This window comes from Amphiprion ocellaris, chromosome 1 (genome assembly GCF_022539595.1).
Source record: "Amphiprion ocellaris isolate individual 3 ecotype Okinawa chromosome 1, ASM2253959v1, whole genome shotgun sequence".
NCBI lineage: Eukaryota > Metazoa > Chordata > Actinopteri > Pomacentridae > Amphiprion > Amphiprion ocellaris.
Genome location: NC_072766.1, coordinates 30,228,586 through 30,250,398, shown reverse-complemented (window position 1 = coordinate 30,250,398; position 21,813 = coordinate 30,228,586). Strand labels below are relative to the sequence as shown.

At 41.2% G+C, this 21,813-nt stretch overlaps 1 protein-coding gene across 4 annotated transcripts in view; it reads right to left on the bottom strand.

Annotated features, from left to right (window-relative positions):
* The window catches only part of dok4 (docking protein 4), a 133,936-nt gene that overhangs the window by 97,246 nt on the left and 14,877 nt on the right, over positions 1-21,813 (bottom strand). For 3 of the 4 annotated variants that reach the window (XM_055012078.1, XM_055012073.1, XM_023276759.3), the window contains exon 2: positions 4,072-4,425. Coding sequence is in view for 3 of the 4 variants with exons in the window: in XM_023276759.3 (XP_023132527.1) it covers positions 4,072-4,389 (318 nt within the window). In the remaining variant the exon portion in view is untranslated. Of the gene's footprint in view, positions 1-4,071; positions 4,426-13,770; positions 13,863-21,813 lie in introns of all 4 variants that reach the window. The other variant, XM_055012070.1, reaches the window with a different exon arrangement.

Below are 21,813 nucleotides of genomic sequence, written 5' to 3'. Positions count from 1 at the left end.
CAACTCCTCCCTCTTCCTTTCTGTCTTCCCAGCAAGCTTCTTGCCCTCACAACCTCACAAAGCTCGACCAAGTCACTAATCCTAAGTCACGTCTGCTACAACTTCCATCAACATCCCAGCACCGAAACTCACACTCAGAACTCATTCAGCACCAGACTGGTTAATTTCCACATCAAATGCCTTCAGACAGTTTCCACCCAGAAGATCCAGATGCCGTTGGCCCATTGTCGGTCAAAGAAATAAAGAAGTTTCAAAAACCATGACATTAACAATCTCTTGCCCTCATTTTAGCACCAAAATGCCAGTTTCACTCATCTCTATCCCCCACTTAAACCATTTTGGCTCTTTCTGGCACCGAGATGCCAGTTTCACTAGCTTCTTTTTACCTCGTCAACAATCTGCTTCTTACACTCCTGGCACAGGGACACCAGTTTTTTCCATGATACACCTCGTGAACCTGCTGTTTAAACTGACATCAAAAGATGCCAGTGTCACATACCTCCATTGGCCATGTCAACAAGTTGCTCAAGAGGCATTCGAATCAGGCATCCGAACCACGTCAACTGGCTCTTTTCAACACAATGGAGCAGCAACTCTACTGAAAGCTCCCTCTGGATAGAGAGCTCCTCACCAAAGGCATCTCATCTCAAAGGTCACAACCATCCAACTTATGGAGGAAACTCATTTCGGTTTGTGGCACTTGCGCCACCATCTAGAGCTCATGACCATAGGTTAGGGTTAGAATGTGTATTGATCGGTAAATGGAAAGCTTCACCTTCCGGCTCAGCTCCCTCCTCAACATGATGGTCCAGTGCAATGCCTATATTACTGCTGAAGTTGCACCAGCAGCCTGCCCATCTCACGCTCCATTCTTTTGTCACTCATGAACAAGATCCCAAGCAACAGTCAGCTCTTTAGGCATGCTCTTTCTGTCAGTTTTGAGGGTTTCTTGGTCAACAACGGTCTCCATGACATAGCCTCCCGAGTTCTCGCAGGTTCTTCAAAAAAACCTCTTCAGCCGTCTTCAGAAGTATTCAAAATCTACCCATCATTATCGCTACCATCTCATAGAGCCACGGATGGTCAAGTAAAAAGCCATCCTCACCTACTCTGATAACTTCATCCTAAATAATTTTAGGATAATATTTTTTGATTGATCCCCATTGTCTTTATAAACTAAAGTTGAGGCTACTCTCCTGTAGTCATGCCTCTCCTGCAGCGCCTCACGTGCTGGTCAGTCTCCAACCTGCTCCTCTTCTATGTCGAACACTTTCATGGCTACTGCAACAACATCACTGACTCACTTCACTCTCTCCATAATAGATTCTGTTTCTCCTGTCCACCATTCAATGTAGCTACATTATCCAGCTCTATCTTATACTGCTCACCTTCATCTGGGACTCAAAATTCCAGAAATACCTCTGCACCATGAATTGTTTTATATGGTCATCTTTCACTTATATCTGTCCTGCTATCCTAAGCCATCAATATGTTCCAACATGCTCCTTCCTAACCTCTAGCCAGCACTCTAGAATCAATGTTTCTGTTGGCTTTCCTTTGTTCCTGCAATGCACAGAGTCCATTGCAGCATGGACTGATGAGTTGAATTTGATCCGCACATCATTTTAACTGCGCATCTTGTCTCGACCTTCCTCTATCTCCAAAATCCACTCGGCCTATTCACTCAAATAAAGCCAAACCAATCAAGTGGGTAATCCATGCTCATCATGTACTTCAAACTAGATTCACACCTAAGACCTTACGAATCTCTAGTACACCATGTACAAACCAGAAAAATCTCAGGATGCTTCACCTTCTGAACCTCAGTTCACCACCGAGACCAGTCAAGTTGCAACCTCATCCTGATTGCTCCTCCACTTCAAGCAAGTCCTGATGGCATCCAGAATCCTAACATGTTCTCTTACCAGTCCTTCCATATTAATGCATTTTCCAGCCACTCCTCATCTGCACCACCCCTCGAGACCTGAATTACACCCACTCTTCATACTTTCTTGTGGGAGATTTTTCCTGCCAGCCTGGGAGCTGCTGCTGCTCCTCGACTAAGCTTTTTCCCCACACCACATTAGCTCTACTCACCACCACCAACATAGCGATTCTTTGCATCCAAGGCCATCCTTGAGTACTGTGTCTGAAGACACTGACAGCTTGACTTGATTTTTATTTTGCACAAAATCATTAGAAACTTGTAAACATGTTTTTGCAAGCTCGATATAATGCTGTTTTGATTATTACTCCTGTGAGTGAGAATACCAAACTGAGAAAGCGACATTGTTTAGATTTATCAGTAACTCTCTCTTTTCTGATTCTGAAACTCTAGTCATCCACAGAGCATGCTGTCAGCAGTTTCTTTCGGAACTGTTTTGAAAAGCCCCCTTTCATGGCTGTGAGCATCAACAATGAAAATCCCTTCACTTCATTGTATTGGTGTAGTAGTGTAGTGAGGAAGAAATCTCAAAAACCTCACAACCTGGACCAGTGAACACCAAAACTAATAGCATGGATATCACAACGGACAGACGGATGGATGGATGGATGGATATAATAGCACTTCAAGCTGATTAAAGTAGTGGCAGTATATCAATTAATAAGACTTCTATTTAGGAACTCCTGACAGTCATAATAGCCCAATCTATACAGAGGATTAAGTGGTGTATAGATGATGCATGATGGATGAAAGCCATACTGCAGTTAAAACACACTAAACCAGAGAAATGCTGGACTGCTGTGCTCACTGCTCTTGATCAGCATGGCCTTTTGGCTGACATTATTATTATGTAAAAATTAGCTGACCTTAATATACCCAACAGACTTTTAAATTCAACTGAAAGAATGTAGTCTTTCTCATACTGCTGCCTTAAGGTTTGATGCATTACATTGTAAACTCTAAACCTCCTTAATGATAGTCTAGTACACTTGATCATTGCAATACTGATGGTTTTGAAAACAGAATAGAGTTTGCATTGTGTACAGGCACTGTGATACGAATAAAACTGGGCTAAGTGGTCTCCATATTATAATGAAACTACAACTAATGACTTTTTTAACTAACCATTTTTACATTTTCTCAGAATGAGCTTTTGTACATTTGACCAGATTACAATACTGAGCATTTTGAAAATTGAAGACAGTTTAAACTGTAGCTCTACAATGATAAATATGGACTTAATGGAACCCAGTTACTGAATTGTATTGCAATGAATAACTCATAATAACTCACTATGTTGGCATCTAGGGCCAGAGTCAGTAGTTTTTCTTGTGGAAACTGGTCGTGTAATGTCTGTGCCACTATGATGTGGATGTTTTATAAGTCTGTGGTGGCCAGTGCCATTTCCTGCACTGTGGTCTGCTGAGGCAAAAACCTGAGGGTGGATGGCAGAAAAATGCTGAATAATCCATCACAGACATCTACTACCATCTCTGCAGTGCTCTTTTTTGCCAGAGACACATTTACTCACAGACTAATAATGGCTAAATGTTCCACAGAACGTCAAAATAGCTAAAAACATCAGCTGTTTGGTAGAAACTAAAAACTGGAGATAAATCAACCTGTCAGCAATCACACGGTAAAGCTTAGTATGTCCAGGTCTGTTTAGGAATGACACATGCATTGAAGCTATTCTGGCTGTCTGAAATCTCCTTCTCCCTTTTATTCTCTCCACACTATTTAATGAACACTCAATAGTTGGTTGTATGGTGACAGGTACATTCACATTTCAGATGCTTCTGGATCATCCTAATTCAGAGTACAGTAATCACTGTCAGTTCTTGAGTCAAGTGACTGTAAGTTTCATATCTATGAAATGTAGCACATTGCATTATTAGATTGTTACTTAAAAGCAATGCAATGGATTTTTTTTCTTGGGTAATTTCCGAATTTTTGAAGGTACTATACAGTGGTTATATTTTTAGACACTGATATAAAATATCTCCATGTCATGCACTATGTATTAAAAATGAGTGAATTCAACAATTCTCCATATTTTTAATACTATATTGCATAACTTTAACCCCCACCTCCTGACACACACATACACACACACACATACTCACCCCCAGCTTGCGGCTGCGCATGCGTACGTAGCCCTGCTTGACAATGTCATTGAAGTTGGAGGCCATCTTTGGTTGGGGAGTAACCTGCTGGCTGCAGATGTCGCGATCATCCAGATCTCCCTTCCCTCCTTCAACCAGTCTCTTGCATTGCCCTTCTACCTTTCCAAAGCTTCCTTTGTTTAATCTAACCTTAACTGTGTTTGCTTGTTCACTGAGCTCCCTCACTACTTTTACTGCTCTTCCTATTTCCCTCTGTTCTCCTCTGTTGGATTTGTTTCTCTCCTCCTTTGTTCTGCCATCCTTTCTTTCACTCTTCATCAGTTGATTCGTCACTTATCTCCATATGTGGCATCTCTAAGAAATGGACAAAGAGAGAGAGGGAGAGAGAGAAACTCAACATTATCAACAGTATGCAGGATGGCTGCATGTGATTGTGCCGTAATGTACAGTTTACTGTCTATCTGGTTCTATTTCCTTTCTTTGCTTGAGTCTGTCTAGTTACATTTGTTCACCCTGGTCTCTTCATCTTTTCCTTTCAATAGTCATTATGTTGCAATGCAACTTAAGCTTACAGTATTAATACCTATATGTAAACATGGATCCAGTGTCTTTATTTGTCTTCATTTGTCTTTATAAAGCTGCACAAATACTCTTGTGGAATCCCAAAGGGGTCTGAAGACCAGATGGAATATGTAATTACTCCAGTGAGTTCTTGGTCTACGACCCTGTGGTCTTGTCTCAGTTGTATGTGCCCAAAAATCTCCTGAAGAAAGCACTCTGGAAGAATCAATTATCTCATTCCTTTCAGTCGCTACCCAGAGTTTGTGTCTATAGATGAAGGTTGATGAAGACTGTCTGGTAAATGTAGAGCTTTGCCTTCCAGCTCAGCTCCCTCTTCAACGCAACGGTCCGGTACAATGCCCGCATTACTACCCTGCACCAAGCTGTCTTAATATTTCCCTCAATTGTTAACAAGGTCCCAAAATCTTTAAACATCTTCATTTGGGACAGCAACTCGCCCCCAAAACCAGAGGAAGAAATCCACAGATTTCCGGCAGAGAACCTTGATCTCTGACTTGGAGGTATTGACTCTCATCCCTGCAGTTTCATGCTCAGTGCTGAAGATCAAAGCTTGATGAAACCAAGGTAACCACATTTTGTGCAAAAAGCAGAGATGCAGCTCTGAGGACAGAAAAAGAAGACACCCTCCTTTTCAAAGTCCACAAAATACATGTAGACTGAATGGTCAAACTCACATGACTTTCTCAGAACCTCTCGTAGGCCAAATAGCTTTTTCACTGTTTCAGTTTGCCACTCTACAGGCACTGTCCCCAACCACCATATACATATTTTATGTTCACAGTGAAATGGCTACACATTCTGAAGATTTTCAGAAACTCAGGAATTCATTTGGACTCATATTTGTTCCTGAGAATAATCTTCATAGCAGTTATTAGTCTCAGTATCAGGAGTGATCTCCAAAATGTTCATTGTTCTGTTCATATTATTTGTCTGTTCTTTATCTGCTATCCCCATCCCAACCCTTCCTGCTTTCCCCCACTCTCCTCATCCCAACTCTCACCCCAACTGGTCAAGGGAGATGGCCACCTTACCTGAGCCTGGTACTGTCTGAGTTTTTTTCCCCCCACATTGTTTTTTTTTGTTTGTTTGTTTGTTTTCCACTGTTCCGAACTGCTTGCTCAAAGTGAAACTAAAGGACATTTTGGATTGTTAGGTTTTGTGTTAAAAATTATAAAGGTCTTCACCTTACTGTGTTAATGCTGTGAGTTGACAAACAGTGCCGTGAAAAAGTATTTGCCCACTCCTCAAATACTTATTTTTTTGAATATTTCCCCCACTTAAATGTTTAAGGCCATCACACAATTTTAAATATTAGACAAAAATAACCAAAGTAATCATAAAAATGCAGTTTTTAAATGATGATTTAATGTTTTAAGGGAAAAAGCTATTCAAATCTACCTGCCCCTATGTGAAAATTTAATTGCTTGTCAAATCATGAAGTAACCGTGGCTAATCACATTTTTTGGAAAGCGAGTTCAATTTCATTGACCACACCCAAGCTTGATTACCTCCAGACCTGTTCAATCAAGAAATCAATTAAATACAACCTGCCTGACAAAATGAAATTGGCCAAAAGATGTCAAAAATCTGCAATATAATGTCCAGATCCAAAGAAATTCAAGATGAGAAATAAAGCAACTGACATCTATCAGTTTGGAAAGGGTTACAAAGCCATTTCTAAAGCATTAGGACTCCAGCGAACCACGGTGAGAGCCATTATCCACAGATGGAGAAAACATGGAACAGTGGTGAACTTTCCCAGGAGTGGCTGGCCAACCAAAATTACCCCAAGAGCACAACGACAACTCATCCAGGAGGTCACAAAGGAACCTGGGACAACATCTAAAGAACGGCAGGCCTCCCTTGCCTCAGTTAAGGTCAGTGTTCATGACTCAGCAATAATGAAGAGACCGGGCAAAAATGTTATCCATGGCAGAGTTCTACGGCAAAAACCACTACTGACCAAAAAGAACATAAAGGCTCATCTTACTTTTGCAAACAAACATTTGAATGATCCCCAAGACTTTTGGGAGACAATTTTATGGACTGACGAGACGAAAGTTGAACTTTCTGGAAGGTGTGTGTCTCATTATATCTGGCATAAAAGTAACAAAGCATTTTAGAAAAAGTACATCATACCAACAGTCAAACATGGCAGTGGCTGTGTGATGGCCCATGGCTGCTTTGCTGCTTCAGGACCTGGACAACTTGCTGTGATTGATGGAACCATGAATTCTGCTGTCCACAAGAAAATCCTGAAGGAGAATATTCGGCTGTCAGATCGCGGCCTCAAGCTGAAGCACACTTGGGTTCAGCAGCAGGACAGTGATCCAAAACACACCGGCAAGTTCACTTCTGAATGGCTTAAAAAAAACAGAATGAAGGTTTTGGAGTGGCCTAGTCAAAGTCCAGACTTGAATCCAATTGAAATGCTGTTGCATGACCTCAAAAGGGCTGTTCATGCGTGAAAACCCTCCAGTGTTGCTGATATAAAACAAATCTGTAAAGAAGAGTGGGCCACAGTATCTCCACAGAGATGTGAAAAACTCATTGCCAGTTATAGAAAATGCTTGATTTTGAATGATAAGCACCAACATTGATTGTGATGTATTTTTTCATACATTGTCAGACATTCAAAAAAAAAAAAAAACTCACACTGAAAGGACAAAAAAAGCCCATGTCAAAAATACAGCAACAAAAATATGAGATATTATTATTATTTTCCACTTTCACTGAGTAAGATTTTTAAGAAACATCAGTCCTGATCAAAACCAGCAAATATTTATAGAATTTTAACCCTTTAAATGCTATACATAATGACACAATTTGATTTTATGAAAAAAAAAGAAAATATGTTTTTTCTATATACTAAATGCGAAGAGGGCTATTTCTTTTACGTTGTCACAGGCTGATATATGCCATTGATTAGAAACAGCATTGATTTTTTAAATGTATTATTATCTTTTGAGCAATATAAGATTAAAAAATGTCACAAGATAACTTATAGTCCATGTAAAACGTTCACTGTTGTTTATTACTCCGATCCTCATATTACTCTTGAAAAAAAATCTAAACATAATATTTATTTGAACAACAAAAAACAAGATTTCTCTTTCAAAACTGAAGAACCGTTATCCACAGTCAGCAAGCTGCATGTTCACCTCCAGAGCTTTTTGAGCTGTGGATTTACTCATCATCTTTCCCTGTGGGATATAAAATGTACAAACCCCCAATGCAAACATATTTATAGTTTTGGTTGTAACATCACATGTGGAAACTCCCTGATGGTCTAAAATTTACTGAACCAGATCAACTCAAACTTTTTTCTTTTAGTGGTTTTTACAGCAACAACATCTTTGAGGCACTGCAAGATGTTCCATGGTTTTATTACTTGAAGGAGTGCATGTGTGGGTGTGTATACACCTCTGTATACACTACCGTACAAAAGTTTGGAGACAATTTCATGTTTTCCATGAAAACTCACACTTTTATTCATGTACTAATATAATTGCACAAAGGTTTTCTAATCATCAATTAGCCTTTCAACACGATTAGCTAAGACAATGTATCATTAGAACACAAGAGTGATGGTTGCTGGAAATGGGTCTCTGTACCCTAATGTAGATATTCCATTAAAAAGCAGCCATTTCCAGCTAGAATAGTCATTTACCACATTAACAATATCTAGGCTGTATTTCTGATTAATTTAATGTTATCCTCATTGATAAAATGGCTTTTTTTTTTAAAATAAGGACATTTCTATGTAACCCCAATCTTTTGAACGGTAGTGCAGGTGTGTGTGTGTTTGTGTGGGTGTGCATATGGTTAGGAGAGAATTGTTAAGAGCCTTTTGAACTTCTTTGTCAAATTCAAGATCTCATTTTACATCTGTACATAGTATGGTTCAACCAGCTCGCAGCTGTTATGAACATGTAGTTACAAAAGTACCCCTCTACAAAGACGCACACACCCCTATCCTACACATACATATACAGAAATTTACTGTACATTTGAGGGATAATCAGTTGTATTCTGTTGGGTCTGTATGCCTGAGTGTTCACGTTAATATACTGATTGAGCATAACATTATGACCACTGACAGATGAAGTGAATAACGCTCTGTTGTTTCTTGTATTGAGTCTGGTAGTAGTATTACTCCCCGCCCTTAGAGGGTTCTGTCTAGCGATCTTAGTGTCGATACTACTTCCTGTTTTCATGACCTGTTCCTCAACATGTCCTATTGTAGTTTTTCTGTGAATTGTAAACATAAAGTGTTTCTTCACTCCTATGCATGTCTGTTGAGTCTCTGTTGTGCTGTGCCTGGGTCTCTGATTCAGTATCATTACAATTTTGTCCTCAAATTTGATGTGTTAGAAGCAGGAAAAATGGGCAAGCATAATGATTTGAGCCAGTTTGACAAGGGCCAAATTGTGATGGCTAGACGACTGGGTCAGAGCATCTCCAAAATTGCAGCTTTTGTGGGATGTTCCCAGTCTGCAGTGGTTAGTTTCTATCAAAAGTGGTTCAAGGAAGGAACAGTGGTGAACCAGCGATAAGGTGCTCATTGATGCATGTGGGGAGGGATGACTGGCCCGTGTGGTCTGATCCAACAGATGAGCTACTGTTGCTGAAATTGCTGAAGAAAGGTGCCAGAATACACAAAGCATTGCAGTTTGTTGCGTATGGGACTGCATAGCCACAGATCAGTCAGGGTGCCCATGCTGACCCCTGTGCACCGCCGAAAGTGCCAACAATGGTCATGTGGGTATCAGAATTGGACCATGGAGCAATGGAAGAAGGTGGCCTGGTCTGCTAAATCATGTTTTGTTTTCTGTCATGTGGATGGCCAAGTGCGTGTGCGTCACTTGGCCAAGTGCGTGTGCGTCACTTACAAGGGGAACACATGGCACCAGGATGCACTATGAGAAAAAGGCAAGCTACTTTGACACGTACCACCTACCTAAACATTGTTGCAGACCATGTACACCCTTTCATGGAAACGGTATTCTCTGATGGCTTTGATCTCTTTCAGCAGGATAGTGCACCATGCCACAAAGCAAAAATGGTTCAGGAATGGCTTGAGGAGCACAACAACGAGTTTGAGGTGTTGACTTGGCCTCCATATTTCCCAGTTCTCAAGTCAATCCAGCATCTGTGGGATGTGCTGGACAAACAAGTCCGATCAATGGAGGCCCCACCTCACAACTTCCAGGACTTAAAGGCTCTGCTGCTAACATCAGATACCACAGTACACCTTCAGGGGTCTAGTGGAATCCATGCCTTGACAGGCCAGGGCTGTTTTGACAGCAAAATGAGGACCAACACAATATTAGGCAGGTGGTCATAATGTTAAACCTAATCAGTGTACATGTGGGTGTGAAAGGATAGGTCGGTAAAACTATGCATGAGAGAAGGAGGGCCAGAGAGAGTAGGGAAGAATTTATGATCTACAGTACATTATTTCTTAATCTCCAAATGTACACACACACATTTTTTTCAATACACACAATGGCACAAGGACCACCACCTCCCCCCCACTGAGCGGCCCGCCTCAGCGCTGCGGTGGATGGACACATGTCCAGCTCCGACTCTGCCCCCTCTCCCTGCCCATGACCCAGAGGTACCAGCGAAGCGCTCCCCTGCTCCAGATGGCGACGTTGCTGGCTTGCCTCACTTGTCACTTCGTCCTCTGTTCAGTCCCACAACACTCATTATTGGCAACAGTATTGTCAGGGATATCCATTCCTTCAACGGCATGACATGGTGTTTTCTTGGTTCCACCGTTGCCTTTATCCTGAGCTGATACACTTAAGTGCAATGTCTGCATCCTGCTGTCGTCTGTGCTGCCTATTTGAATGTAAGTAAAGATTCCTATTAGTAATGCAAATGTTGACTTGTTTAATGGTAACATGTTTCATGAGCGTTGGAGCTGGCGTATTTCTTTGCATGCGCACTGAAATTTATAGTTCATGGACATTGTTGTGGGCTGTCTTGGCTGTTTTAATGACCGATAATGGCGCAAAAATCACTGGAAATTATAACATAATCATTGGGGGTTCAGTATATAAGGGGAAATTGTCTATAAATTGGGTTTTCAGCCGAATTGCAGACACATAGTTTCGTGTATTTTACAAGAACAAGTTAACTGAAACTATTTGGCGCCGACCGAGTGTCTGATGTTACTGACTCAGCGACAAGGGCGGGCTGAAGCCGCTTTGACTCGTTTAACATTAACAGTGATTTTACTGGGCTGATATCAGTGTGGGTTTAATGCATGCCACTATTGCAACATGTTTCTTGTTAATCTGTGCAGTAATGAGACAGGAAACTGAGGCTGTGGTGATGCGCTGCTCACAGCCGCAAACTCCACTGAGAGGAAAAAAAGTAATTTTGCCTCCAGGGAGCACACAGGAGCAGGCATTGCTCCACAGCATGTAATGTTAGTTTGTTAAAATACTGAAGTCAAACGAGAACACAAGCTAGCTAACAAACTTAAAGACTGACTGCTCAGCTCCTGTGCTGTACAGTAAAAAGTGCGTTTCTGTCCATGGAATTTGGTGGCTACGAGACTGCGCATACAACGACTTCAGTTCCCCTTAAAAACGTGGTCTTACTATAAAGTAAAGCAGCAAACGTATTTTTAATATAGCTTATACTTAAACCAATGTTGATTTTTTTGAGGTAGTACTTTGTTCATGTGTGTTTTTGCTGCTGCCAGCACCTGCAGCGGTCCACAGGACCTGACCGCCGTGTTAAAGTATCTGAGGGAGCTGTCAAACAATGGGATCTGACACGCCCCCATATCTCAGAGGGTCTGGACAGTAAAATGAGCTGGTTTTTTGAAAATATGTATTTTACAACCCAAATCCGTGTTTCCACATGCCTCAAACTATCAGTGCAGTTTAAGCCGCTGAAATTATCTGCCTATAAGCAGAAAATACCAGAAAAAGTAGAACAAATATAATGTACAAAAATGCATTATTTTGATTATGATAACATTGTGATTTAAAAATGATTTAAAGCCTGTGAATGGAATTGGTTATTCTTTCATATTTCCCAAATGATATGATATATACACAATACTGCTTTCTCAATCTGGATGTAAAAGTCAGATAATGGTTGCGTGGACAGGAGCCAGGACAAGCTCGACAACATCTTTTAAGGTCATCAGAACCTCCCATGCCATGCCATCTTCTGGTACTTTGTCACCAATCATAACTGGTAACATTCTTAACAGGCATCAGTTTTCATGTGCATTGCCTCCTTACACTCTTGCACGATGCAAAAGTCGGGGGAATGGCTTGTGAACTGGTTGTTTTGTTGTACCATTTATAAGGAAATCAGTGGATGGAAGGATTGAGTTCCTGAAGCGAAAAGTATTTCTTCCTTATAAACACATCATGACAGAGTGCTACTTCTAAAGGTACAAGCCCTTCAAGTAAATCATGCAGAGCATCAAGGGGATAACCTGATGTGGCATGAAAGTAGCTCAAGCTGGCAGAGATTGGACATTGCCTTTTAACTCCACAATGGTGGGCCTCTTCAGGGTCAGACAATGCTGCTTCAAAGTGCATGGTATAGTTGGCCTTCGTCCGTAGAGGAAACAGTCCTTATCCTACTTCATGCTCCTGAATCTGGGAACGCTCTCCAATGCAAAAACAACAGAAGTGTGAGGCAGAAAAGCTTTCAACAAACCCACCTATTGAGTGAGCACTGAGTTTGTCTGCAACTACAGCAAATATTGTACCCTTGACTACTTTGCCCAGACTTGGCACAAAAATACCATTATCCTCCAAGGATTTCAAATCTCTTAGGAGGGGCTCCAACACTTTTTGGTATCCATATTGGTTGACATCATTTACCTTACAAAGAAGAGCTAGGTAAATGGAAGTTAGAGTAGATCGCAAGTTAGCAGGGATGTCTGCAAACACCCAGTACACGGCTGTGACTATGCTTCTTGCGGGATGTTCCCAAGGGATTACATATTTCGAAGTCATCTATATAAAGTATGAGTGAGAGCTTAAGTTCATCTCCACACAAAACGCTGTTTTCTCTTAGAAAAGATCCATCATGCAACGATCTGTATCCAGAAGAAACATCACATGGCCTTCTATTCTGAAATATTGTGTCTCGAATGTGTCTGTTGTTCACAAGCTGAGACACTAATGGGAGAATTGGTACATACTGGAACATTTTTTTCTTGCTACCATCAAGTATGTATTCAACTGACTCAATCAATGAAAGATGCTCCTTTACAAAGTGCTCGCTCCTGAATTGAGTGCTAAAAGGTCCATCCACCCCTAAAGCAGCACATAAAGGATTTAGTTGGCAAAGATCTTTAACCAGTTCAGAAATCAATGAATCCTCAAAAGTAGAGCTATGTTTCCTCAGAGTGCTCAGTATAATCTCTTTAATAGCGGGGCCAGATGCAGATGCCGTCAGAAAATGAAGCTCCTCTACTAGTTCATCTATGCATGTATTAGACACGTTGAAAATGCATTCCAACTTTAGGAGGAGCAACCCCAGTCGCTTGATAATAGTTTCATTCAATTCTGCATCCTCCTGAAGGACAGAGTCACAATAATTTTCAGTTTCAACAAAGTCACTTTCTTCATTCGTCTGGCTCTGGCATTCCTGAAAAACAGAGGTCTTTCAGTGAATGTGGATTATGTTTCCTGCTTTTATGACCGTGGAATGTTGTATATACATGTGTCTTATAATTACAACCTTGAAAAACACAAGGCACAGTTTCAAACTTTTCAAGATGGCCACCAAGGTGCTCAAAATATTGTCTTTCAGTGTTGAAACAACATAAATTACACACTAGGCATGTGAAGGAAAGGAGCTGGCCTGGCTTGGCTGTCTGTGGGTGATACCTGGACAAATGTGTCCGTAATGCGCCCCATGTCCTAAAGGTGCAAGGGCAATCAGAATGGAGACATAGTATGGACTGACCTCGACCAAATTGCCCATGTTGTAATCTATTGTGTTTTAATAGGTCCAATCGTTTTGATGTTGTGAAGTTACATATTTTGCACAGCCAAATCATTTGCATTAAGATAGCACTCGCATAATATTCCCTGGGTTAGAGTATATAGTTCTGGTCACTGCAAATACCTGCAATAGTTTAATGGCAGATCTGGATCTGGTAACTGGCTGTGGAAACTGGTCAAGTGAATCTTCAGGTCAAAACACAAGCAGAAGAAAACCTGAAGATGGGAGAAAATAGAGAGGGTCTGCATTATTCAGTGAGATTCAGGTAAGAATGTTTGATTTGTACTTCTCAAAAATTTTGAGGGTACATTTCATTCTTATGTTATTTTGTTCTCAGTAAATGTATATCAGTGATTGGCAGTGGAAAACAAAATAATTAACCCGCTGAGGGGAGATTAACAATCACTTAAGCTTCCTAACAAGACAGATTCATATCCCAGAAGTTTAGTTGAATTGATGATATACTGTTTTACTGTGATATATACACTACCAATCTCATTCAGTTGTTTTTATTTAACTATTTTCTATATTGTAGAATAATACTGAAGACATCAGAACTATAAAAGAATACATTATGGAATTATTTTGTACACAAAAAAAGTGTTAATCTTCTGTATTAATCTACAATGGAGAAAAATTTTTACTAATAAATAAAAAGCACTGAATGAGAAAGTATGTTCAAACTTTTGACTGGTAGTGCATATAATATAATATAATATAATATAATATAATATAATATAATATAATATAATATAATATAACATAATATAATATAATATAATATAATATAATATAATATAATATAATATAATATAATATAATATAATATAATGTATTTATTTTTACCTGAAGAACTGTTGTTCATCTCATTCGTCTACTTAAACTTTGAGAATCACTGTTTATCATTGAAAGCTTCTTCTGTTGTTCCTTTACTAGATCTAAGAAGAATTCCGGCACATCACAACAATTTCTATGGAAGACACATTCATGCCGAGTCTTGTCACCAAAATGCATCTCCTAACAGTCCCAGAGCATTGAGAAAAAAAGAGATGCAGTTGTCCGTTGCCTCATTGGGTACCTTGGAGGACAGCAAGAGGAGGTCTTCGAAGACTGCCAGGTATGCTATTGTTTGTAATTCTTTTCTCTTCTCATTTTAGATTGTTAAGTGTTACATTATAGAATGAAGGGGTGAACCCATTATGAAATCTTTCATCTATATAATATTTAAAGCAATGCCCATATTTTGGTGTATCCCTCATAGAATACTGGGGACAAGAAAAAGCTCAATTGTATTCTCTTCTTCTTAGGGCTCCTGCGGAGGGCGGGGCATCCCGTCCATGTGCGTTGAGCCGACCAGATGAACCAGTTTCTTCCACTGCTGGCGGTCTTGTGCCAGCAGCTCTGCATCCTCCACAGCAACTCCATGTTGTTTGAGGACGCCCGCAACAACATCGAGCCATCGGGTGCGGGGCTTGCCTCGTGGTCGTGTCCAACCTGCGGCCTTCGGGTCGAACTGGAGAATGGCTCTCGTCGGATGGTCAGGAGGAAGGCGGAGGACATGGCCGAACCAGCGGGTGCGGCGTTGCGTGGCCAAGCAAGATGCTCTGGGCTGGCAATTGTATTGGAACATCATATTTTTACTATGCTTCAATTAAAACTGGATGTGCTTTTTCCCTGTTTCTTTTTAACAAGGACGAACTTGAGGGCCCAATAGACCAAACCATGAAGGTGCTCGTGATCCATAACCCTACGGCTGAGGAGGGTCCAACAGAAGTATCTATTGTGATCGAGGGGAGAAGTGCTGAGCAGGTGTGGAAACCGAACCAATGCATATATGCCGTTGATGGGAGTGATCTGACCTCAAGTATCCTAAGATGCTCAAGAACACCTTTGAAGTGTTCCAGAATTTTTTCCTGGAGCTTGATGGAGCAAAACTGCTCAAAAAGGTCCACAGCCTTAAAAACAAGCTAATGGGTTAAATTAGGGGCGGCATGGCTCAGTGGGTAGAGTGGCCGTCTTGTAACTGGAGGGTTGCCGGTTCGATCCTGTTCTGGAGAGCTCATGTCAAGGTGTCCCTCAGCAAGACACCGAACCTAACTGTTCCTGATGGGTTGTGGTGGGTTGTGGTTAGCGCCTTGCATGGCAGCTTCCGCCATCAGTGTGTGAATGGGTAATTGTGATGTATAATGTAAAGCGCTTTGGGTATAGTAAAAAGCGATAATTAAATACAGACCATTTACAATTTGCACCCAAGTTCTGGCAGAGGCTGACATTTCCCTCTCCACCTCAAGGCTTTGTTCAATATAATTTCAAGAAGCAGCTCCTGTTTGGTTCTGTGATGTGTTTATTTGAGTGATGTTCACTGAAATGTGATGAGCATGTCCACTTGACTGGAACAGTCAAGTGGACACTTTTGTTTGCATGTTTTGTATCCTGAAAGACTGTGAAATGCACAGTATGGTTGAAAAAGTCAAATTACAATTATAGTTGACTAAAATTGTCATATAGGATATATTTTTACCTAAATTTAGATACAGTGTTCTTTTCATCAGAAAATGTTTTAAGCCAAAGCATCTGTACTTTTTTTTCTTTTTCACACATTTTTCCTATTTTAGAAATTCAGTTTGATTTAGATTTGCATATTACACTCGGCCATATTGCAGTTTCAATTTGATCGCAAATAACTGTGCTGCCATATTACTTTTACTTTTATTACTCTTTTGAAATGTGCCTTATTGTCTCAATGAGACATAGCATAGCATGTTGTGGATTGTATTTTATTTTTGTTTTACTTGGACAATCTTGAGTAATTCATATGGTAGAAATGTTTTCCAGAAGTATGGAACCTCATGTGTTAATGTATATGCCTATTGTTTACTGGTCCAGTTGTGCAGAAAGAGGTGCATTATGCTTGTATTTTATGTTTTTGAAATAAAATGTGGCCTGACCTCAACACAGTCTCCTGTGTTTGAACATACATTTTCAACTAATTGTAACCCTCCCTTAAAAAGTAATAGTTAATTAATCATGTTGACTAATTAATTATGATAATTATTAGGTAGATTAACAATTCTCTACTAACAATGAAGTATTAATATTACTAAGTTTTTGTAGGCAATTAGTTGTGTAATATACTGAAAAAAGTTAGATAGGCTTTACCTAATTTATTTTTGTGTTCTACAGATATTGAGTTAAAGTATGCTTTACTCAAAACATGGGGATAAATTTACCCAAACAAATTTAATGCAAATTGTTACTTCAGCTTTTTTGGGTAAATTCTATAGGTTGTTTTTTTCAGTGTACCGTCCATCCCATCCTCCATATGCTGTGTGATAGTTCATGTTGGTACAAACGACATGGCCTGGCAGTCTGAGCTGACTAAAAAGGATTTTAAGGACCTCTTCAGCCTTCTGGAAAGCTGTGGGAAGTCGGTGTTCATTAGCGGGCCCATACCAACTCTGTCTTGCCGAGCGCTTCTCCAGATTCCTCAGCTTAAGCAACTGGCTCCGGCACACCTGTACAGCTCACAGCTTAAATTCTATTGTTAATTATTGACCTCTTCTGGAACCGCCCCGTGTAACCGCGACGGACTGCATCCGAGCACATTGGGCAGCTCAGTTTTAACAGGAAATATACGCCATGCAGTTCAATCCCCAGCTGACTGACTGGCCATACGCCATGCCCATTCACCACACACCCTACACACTTCCCCTCTGCCCACAGAAACACCGGACAACATTATCCACAATATTCCAACTGCCGTTTCCAACAGATTAACCAAAAACAGGACTGTCAAAAACTCTGTTTCCACTGACACACCAGGAGAAGTGCACGTTCTACATGAACTTGAACATGGCCGTGATGAACGTGCACTCTCTTTTAAACTAAATTTTTATCACTAACGATTTGATTTTAGATAAGTTGGATAGTCTTCTCCTGACAGAGACATGGCTTGGCACTGATGCACCTGTTGTTCTTACCAAGGCTTCCCCACCGAATTTTAATTTTTTATGGGCCTGGTTATAACTCATGGCCTGTCCATTGGTGTGTCCTCTGTTGTGGACCTGGCTGTGTCTGACCATTACTGTGTGTTTTTTAACATCGCCAGTTTTAACCAGCAGGAGGCCCCGATGAGAACGGTGAGGAAATGCCACCTAACTTCTGAAGTGGCTGCAAATTTTATTGAGATTTTACAGAGCACTCTTGCTGAAATTTTACCTGCACCCAGTCATTTTATCGTTGATCATTTTTACAGTAGACTGAAGTCAACCCTGGACTCAGTAGCTCCACTTTTAACTAAAATAATCAAAAGAAAACCTACACCCCCGTGGACAAAAAAATGATAAAATCAATCAATTAAAAAGAAACTGCAGTAGTGCCGAGAGGAGGAAATCCAAATTAACGGTTCATTATGAGATTTTACATCAACAACTCAAAACCTACAATAATGCAATCAAACAGGCAAGAACTTCCCATTTCTCACAACTTATCACAGACCATAAAAACAACCCCCACTTCCTCTTCTCCACCGTCAATATTTTAACAGACATTAATTTTAATAAAGCTTTTAAGGTGCCAACGGACGCTGTTTGTGAGAACTTTGCAGACCACTTCAGAACCAAAATCAAGGACATCAAATCCAGTCTTTTATCCCAACAAATTTTATTTGCTAACACACCTGAACTGTTGTCCTTGCCTGAGGAAATACTGGAGAGTTTTGCCCTGGTTGATGCAAGGACACTTGGCCGAGTTTTCTCCCAAGTAAACCCAGCAACCTGCCTTTTAGATCCTATTCCCACATCACTTTTAAAATCATTTTATGGATTCTTTGAGGAACAGTTTTTAAACATTTTGAATTGCTCTCTTCAGATGGGTGTCTTCCCCACTGCCTTTAAAACGGCGGTGGTAAAGCCCCTTCTGAAGAAGAGCAATTTAGACCACAACATTATAAATAACTACCGACCTGTATCCAACTTACCATTTTTAAGTGAAATTTTAGAAAAACTAGTTTTTAACCACATCAATGACTTTTTAAACAGAAATAATATTGTAGAAAGACATCAGTCTGGTTTTAGGGTGAACCACAGTACAGAGACAGCACTTTTAAAGATTTTAAATGACATCAGGTGGAATTTGTTATCCAATTCATTTATTTGTTATTCCAGCACTTAGATCCTGTTGGTTCTACTGGATCTAAGTGCCACTTTTGATACAGTAGACCAAGGCTATTCAATTGGCAGCCTCGGAGTACTTTTTTACCGGCCCGTGGAATGTAGTGTAACTATTATTACATAAGGGCAGTTGTGTGACCAGCTAATTGTACATTCTCTTGTGGTATGCAACCGTTTGTCATGGTGCCAAAACAGGTAAAACAACTACCTGTTTTGGCCGGACATATATTTTCAGATTCAGATTCAGAAAACTTTATTTGTCCCAGGGGGGCAATTAAAAAGGCACATAAAGCAGGCAGTGCAACAATGACGTAATAAAGAGAGGGATAAATATATATACAAATCTAGCAAATAATATAAGAATAAAAAGAAAAAAGAAAAATAAGACAAAAAAACACAGCGTAAGTGACATACTAGTGCAAATATGTCATACATAGTGCAAATACGAATGAAAGTAGGTGCAATATAGCAATGAAGTAGGTACAAGAATATATCACGGTAGATATAATTTGCAGAGTTCACAGAGGTCCATGTTAAAGTCCGTGTGTGGTGGGGGTGTGTGGGGGTTCTATGGTTCATGAGTTGAGGAGTTGGACTGCCCTGGGCACAAAGGTAACCCTTCTCCTCTGTGTCCTGCATGCAGGGCAGCGAAGCCGTCGACCAGAAGGACGCCACTCAAATGCAGAGAAGAGAGCACGTGAGGGGTCATGGATGATCCGGTTTGCCAGTCTACATGTTAACTGTTCATACACTGCAGACAGAGTTCTGAGAGGCAGTCCTATGATTTTTGAGCAGTGACAGTCCTCTGCAGGCAGTTTATGTTCTGGAGGCTGGTGGAGTAGAACCGGCAGGTGATGGAGAAGGTGATGGTGCTCTCTATGAAGGAGTAATAGAATGTCTGGAGAATGTTCTTATTTACTCCAAAAGAGTTGAGCTTCCTTAGGAGATACTGCCTCTGGTGACATTTCCTGATAATCTCCTCTGTGTTAGAGGAGAATTTCAGCTGGCTGTCAAAGGTGGTAACCAGATATTTGTACTCCTCCACAAGCTCAACAGGCAGTCCATGGATGGTGGTGGTGACAGCTGTAGCCGCGCCATCTGCTGGTTGGAAAAGGTCACCACAATCTCCTTTTTTTTTTTTTTTAACATTCAGCTCCAGACAAGAGTCATCACACCAGTCCACAAATTCCTGGAGGACTGAGCTGTAGGGCTGAGAAGGTCCTGACAGCAGAGACAGGAGGACTGTGTCGTCTGCATATTTGACCAGGTGGGAATTGGGCTGTGTGGATCTGCAGGACACAGCCCTGAGGAGAACCAGTGGAGGTATGTTGTAGATCAGAGAAGGTGTTGTTGACCCGTACTCTCTGTGATCTGTGGGTTAAAAAGTCCAGTATCCACAGGATGAGCTGATCATTCAGGTGGAAGCGGGAGGAGAGTTTGTGAGCCAGGATGTGAGGCTGGAGGGTGTTAAATGCCGAGGAGAAGTTGGCAAACAGGAGTCTTGCCGAGGTGTTTGGGTGTTCCAGGTGACAGTGTAAACTGTCCAGAATGAATATTTTGGCATCATCAACACCTCTACTCGAACGATATGCAAATTGGAGAGGGTTAATCTGCGAGTTAGTTACTCCGATGACGTGATGTTTCATGAGTCTCTCCATTGTCTTCATCACAAGGGAGGTGAGAGCCACAGGTCTGAAGTCATTGAGTATTTTGCTTGTATTCTTCTTGAGGATGGGGATGACTGTGGAATGTTTCCACAACTGAGGAACTGTACAGCTATCAAGGGAATTTTGGAAGAGGGTCTAAAACACACCCCCCAGCTGTTCCGCACAGTGCCTGAGCACACGACCACTGATGTTGTCCGGGCTAGGCGAGCTGGTCTCTCTAGTTCTCCTCAGGGCTCTCGTCACATCCTCTATGTTGAAGGTGAGTGTGCAGTCAGTGGGAAGAAGTGTGGTCTTAATCGCTTCCAGCTGTGCGGTGTTATCCTTTTCAAATCTGGTATAAAAACAGCTGAGGTCATTGGGAAGAGATGCAGGGCTGCTACCGCTCACATGGATGGTGTTTTGGTGGTTGATAGCAGTGTTCACAGCGGCCATGTTCTTCAGGCCTTGCCAAGCTGAGCGGAGGTTCCCCTGTGTGAATTTTTCCTCAACTTTGATTTTGTACTTCAGCTTGGCTGATTTTATGGCCCGCTTAACTTCCCTGTTGAACTCTTTCTTCTCTAGTTCTGAACCAGTGAAGAAGACCTTTTTCTTCTTGTTAATGATTTCTTTGAGCTCCTTGGTAATCCATGGTTTATTGTTGGGAAAGATTGTGACAGTTTTGGAGGGGATAATGCTGTCCACACAGAAAGAGATGTAGGAAGAGATGGTGTCGACCTGCTCATTGATGTTGTTGGAGGGAGTTAAAAGGTTATTCCAGTCTGTGGACTCAAAGCATCCTTGTAGGGCTAGAATGCTGTCTTTGGTCCACTGCTTGATGTTACGGATGACTTTATTGGTTTTCCGTATAATGGGAATGTAGGCTGGAACAAGTAGCACAGTGCTGTGGTCAGCAGAGCCTAGAGGGGGGAGAGCAACAGACCTGTATGCATCTGGAACTGACCCGTAGCATTTGTCCAGCATCTTCCCCAGGTGTGTGGTAAATGTAATATATTGTTGAAAACCTTTTAGGGCTTTCCCAGGGCAGCAGTGGTTGAAATCACCTAGGATAAACTTTGGTGAGTCAGGGGAGATGTTCAGTGGCAGTGGTAGCGTTAGCTTTGGGATGGCTGTAAACCAGAATGACAAAAAGCTGTGGAAACTCCCTGGGTAGATAGTAAGGACGAAGCGAGACAGCCAAGAGTTCAATGTCTGTGGTGCACAGCTTCTCCCTCACAACAATGGTGGAGCACCAGCGTATGTTTATGTACAGACAGACACCACCGCCATGTTGTTTACCGGTGAGCTCTCTGTCCCTGTCCAGTCTCAGAGGGGGGGCAAAGCCATCGATA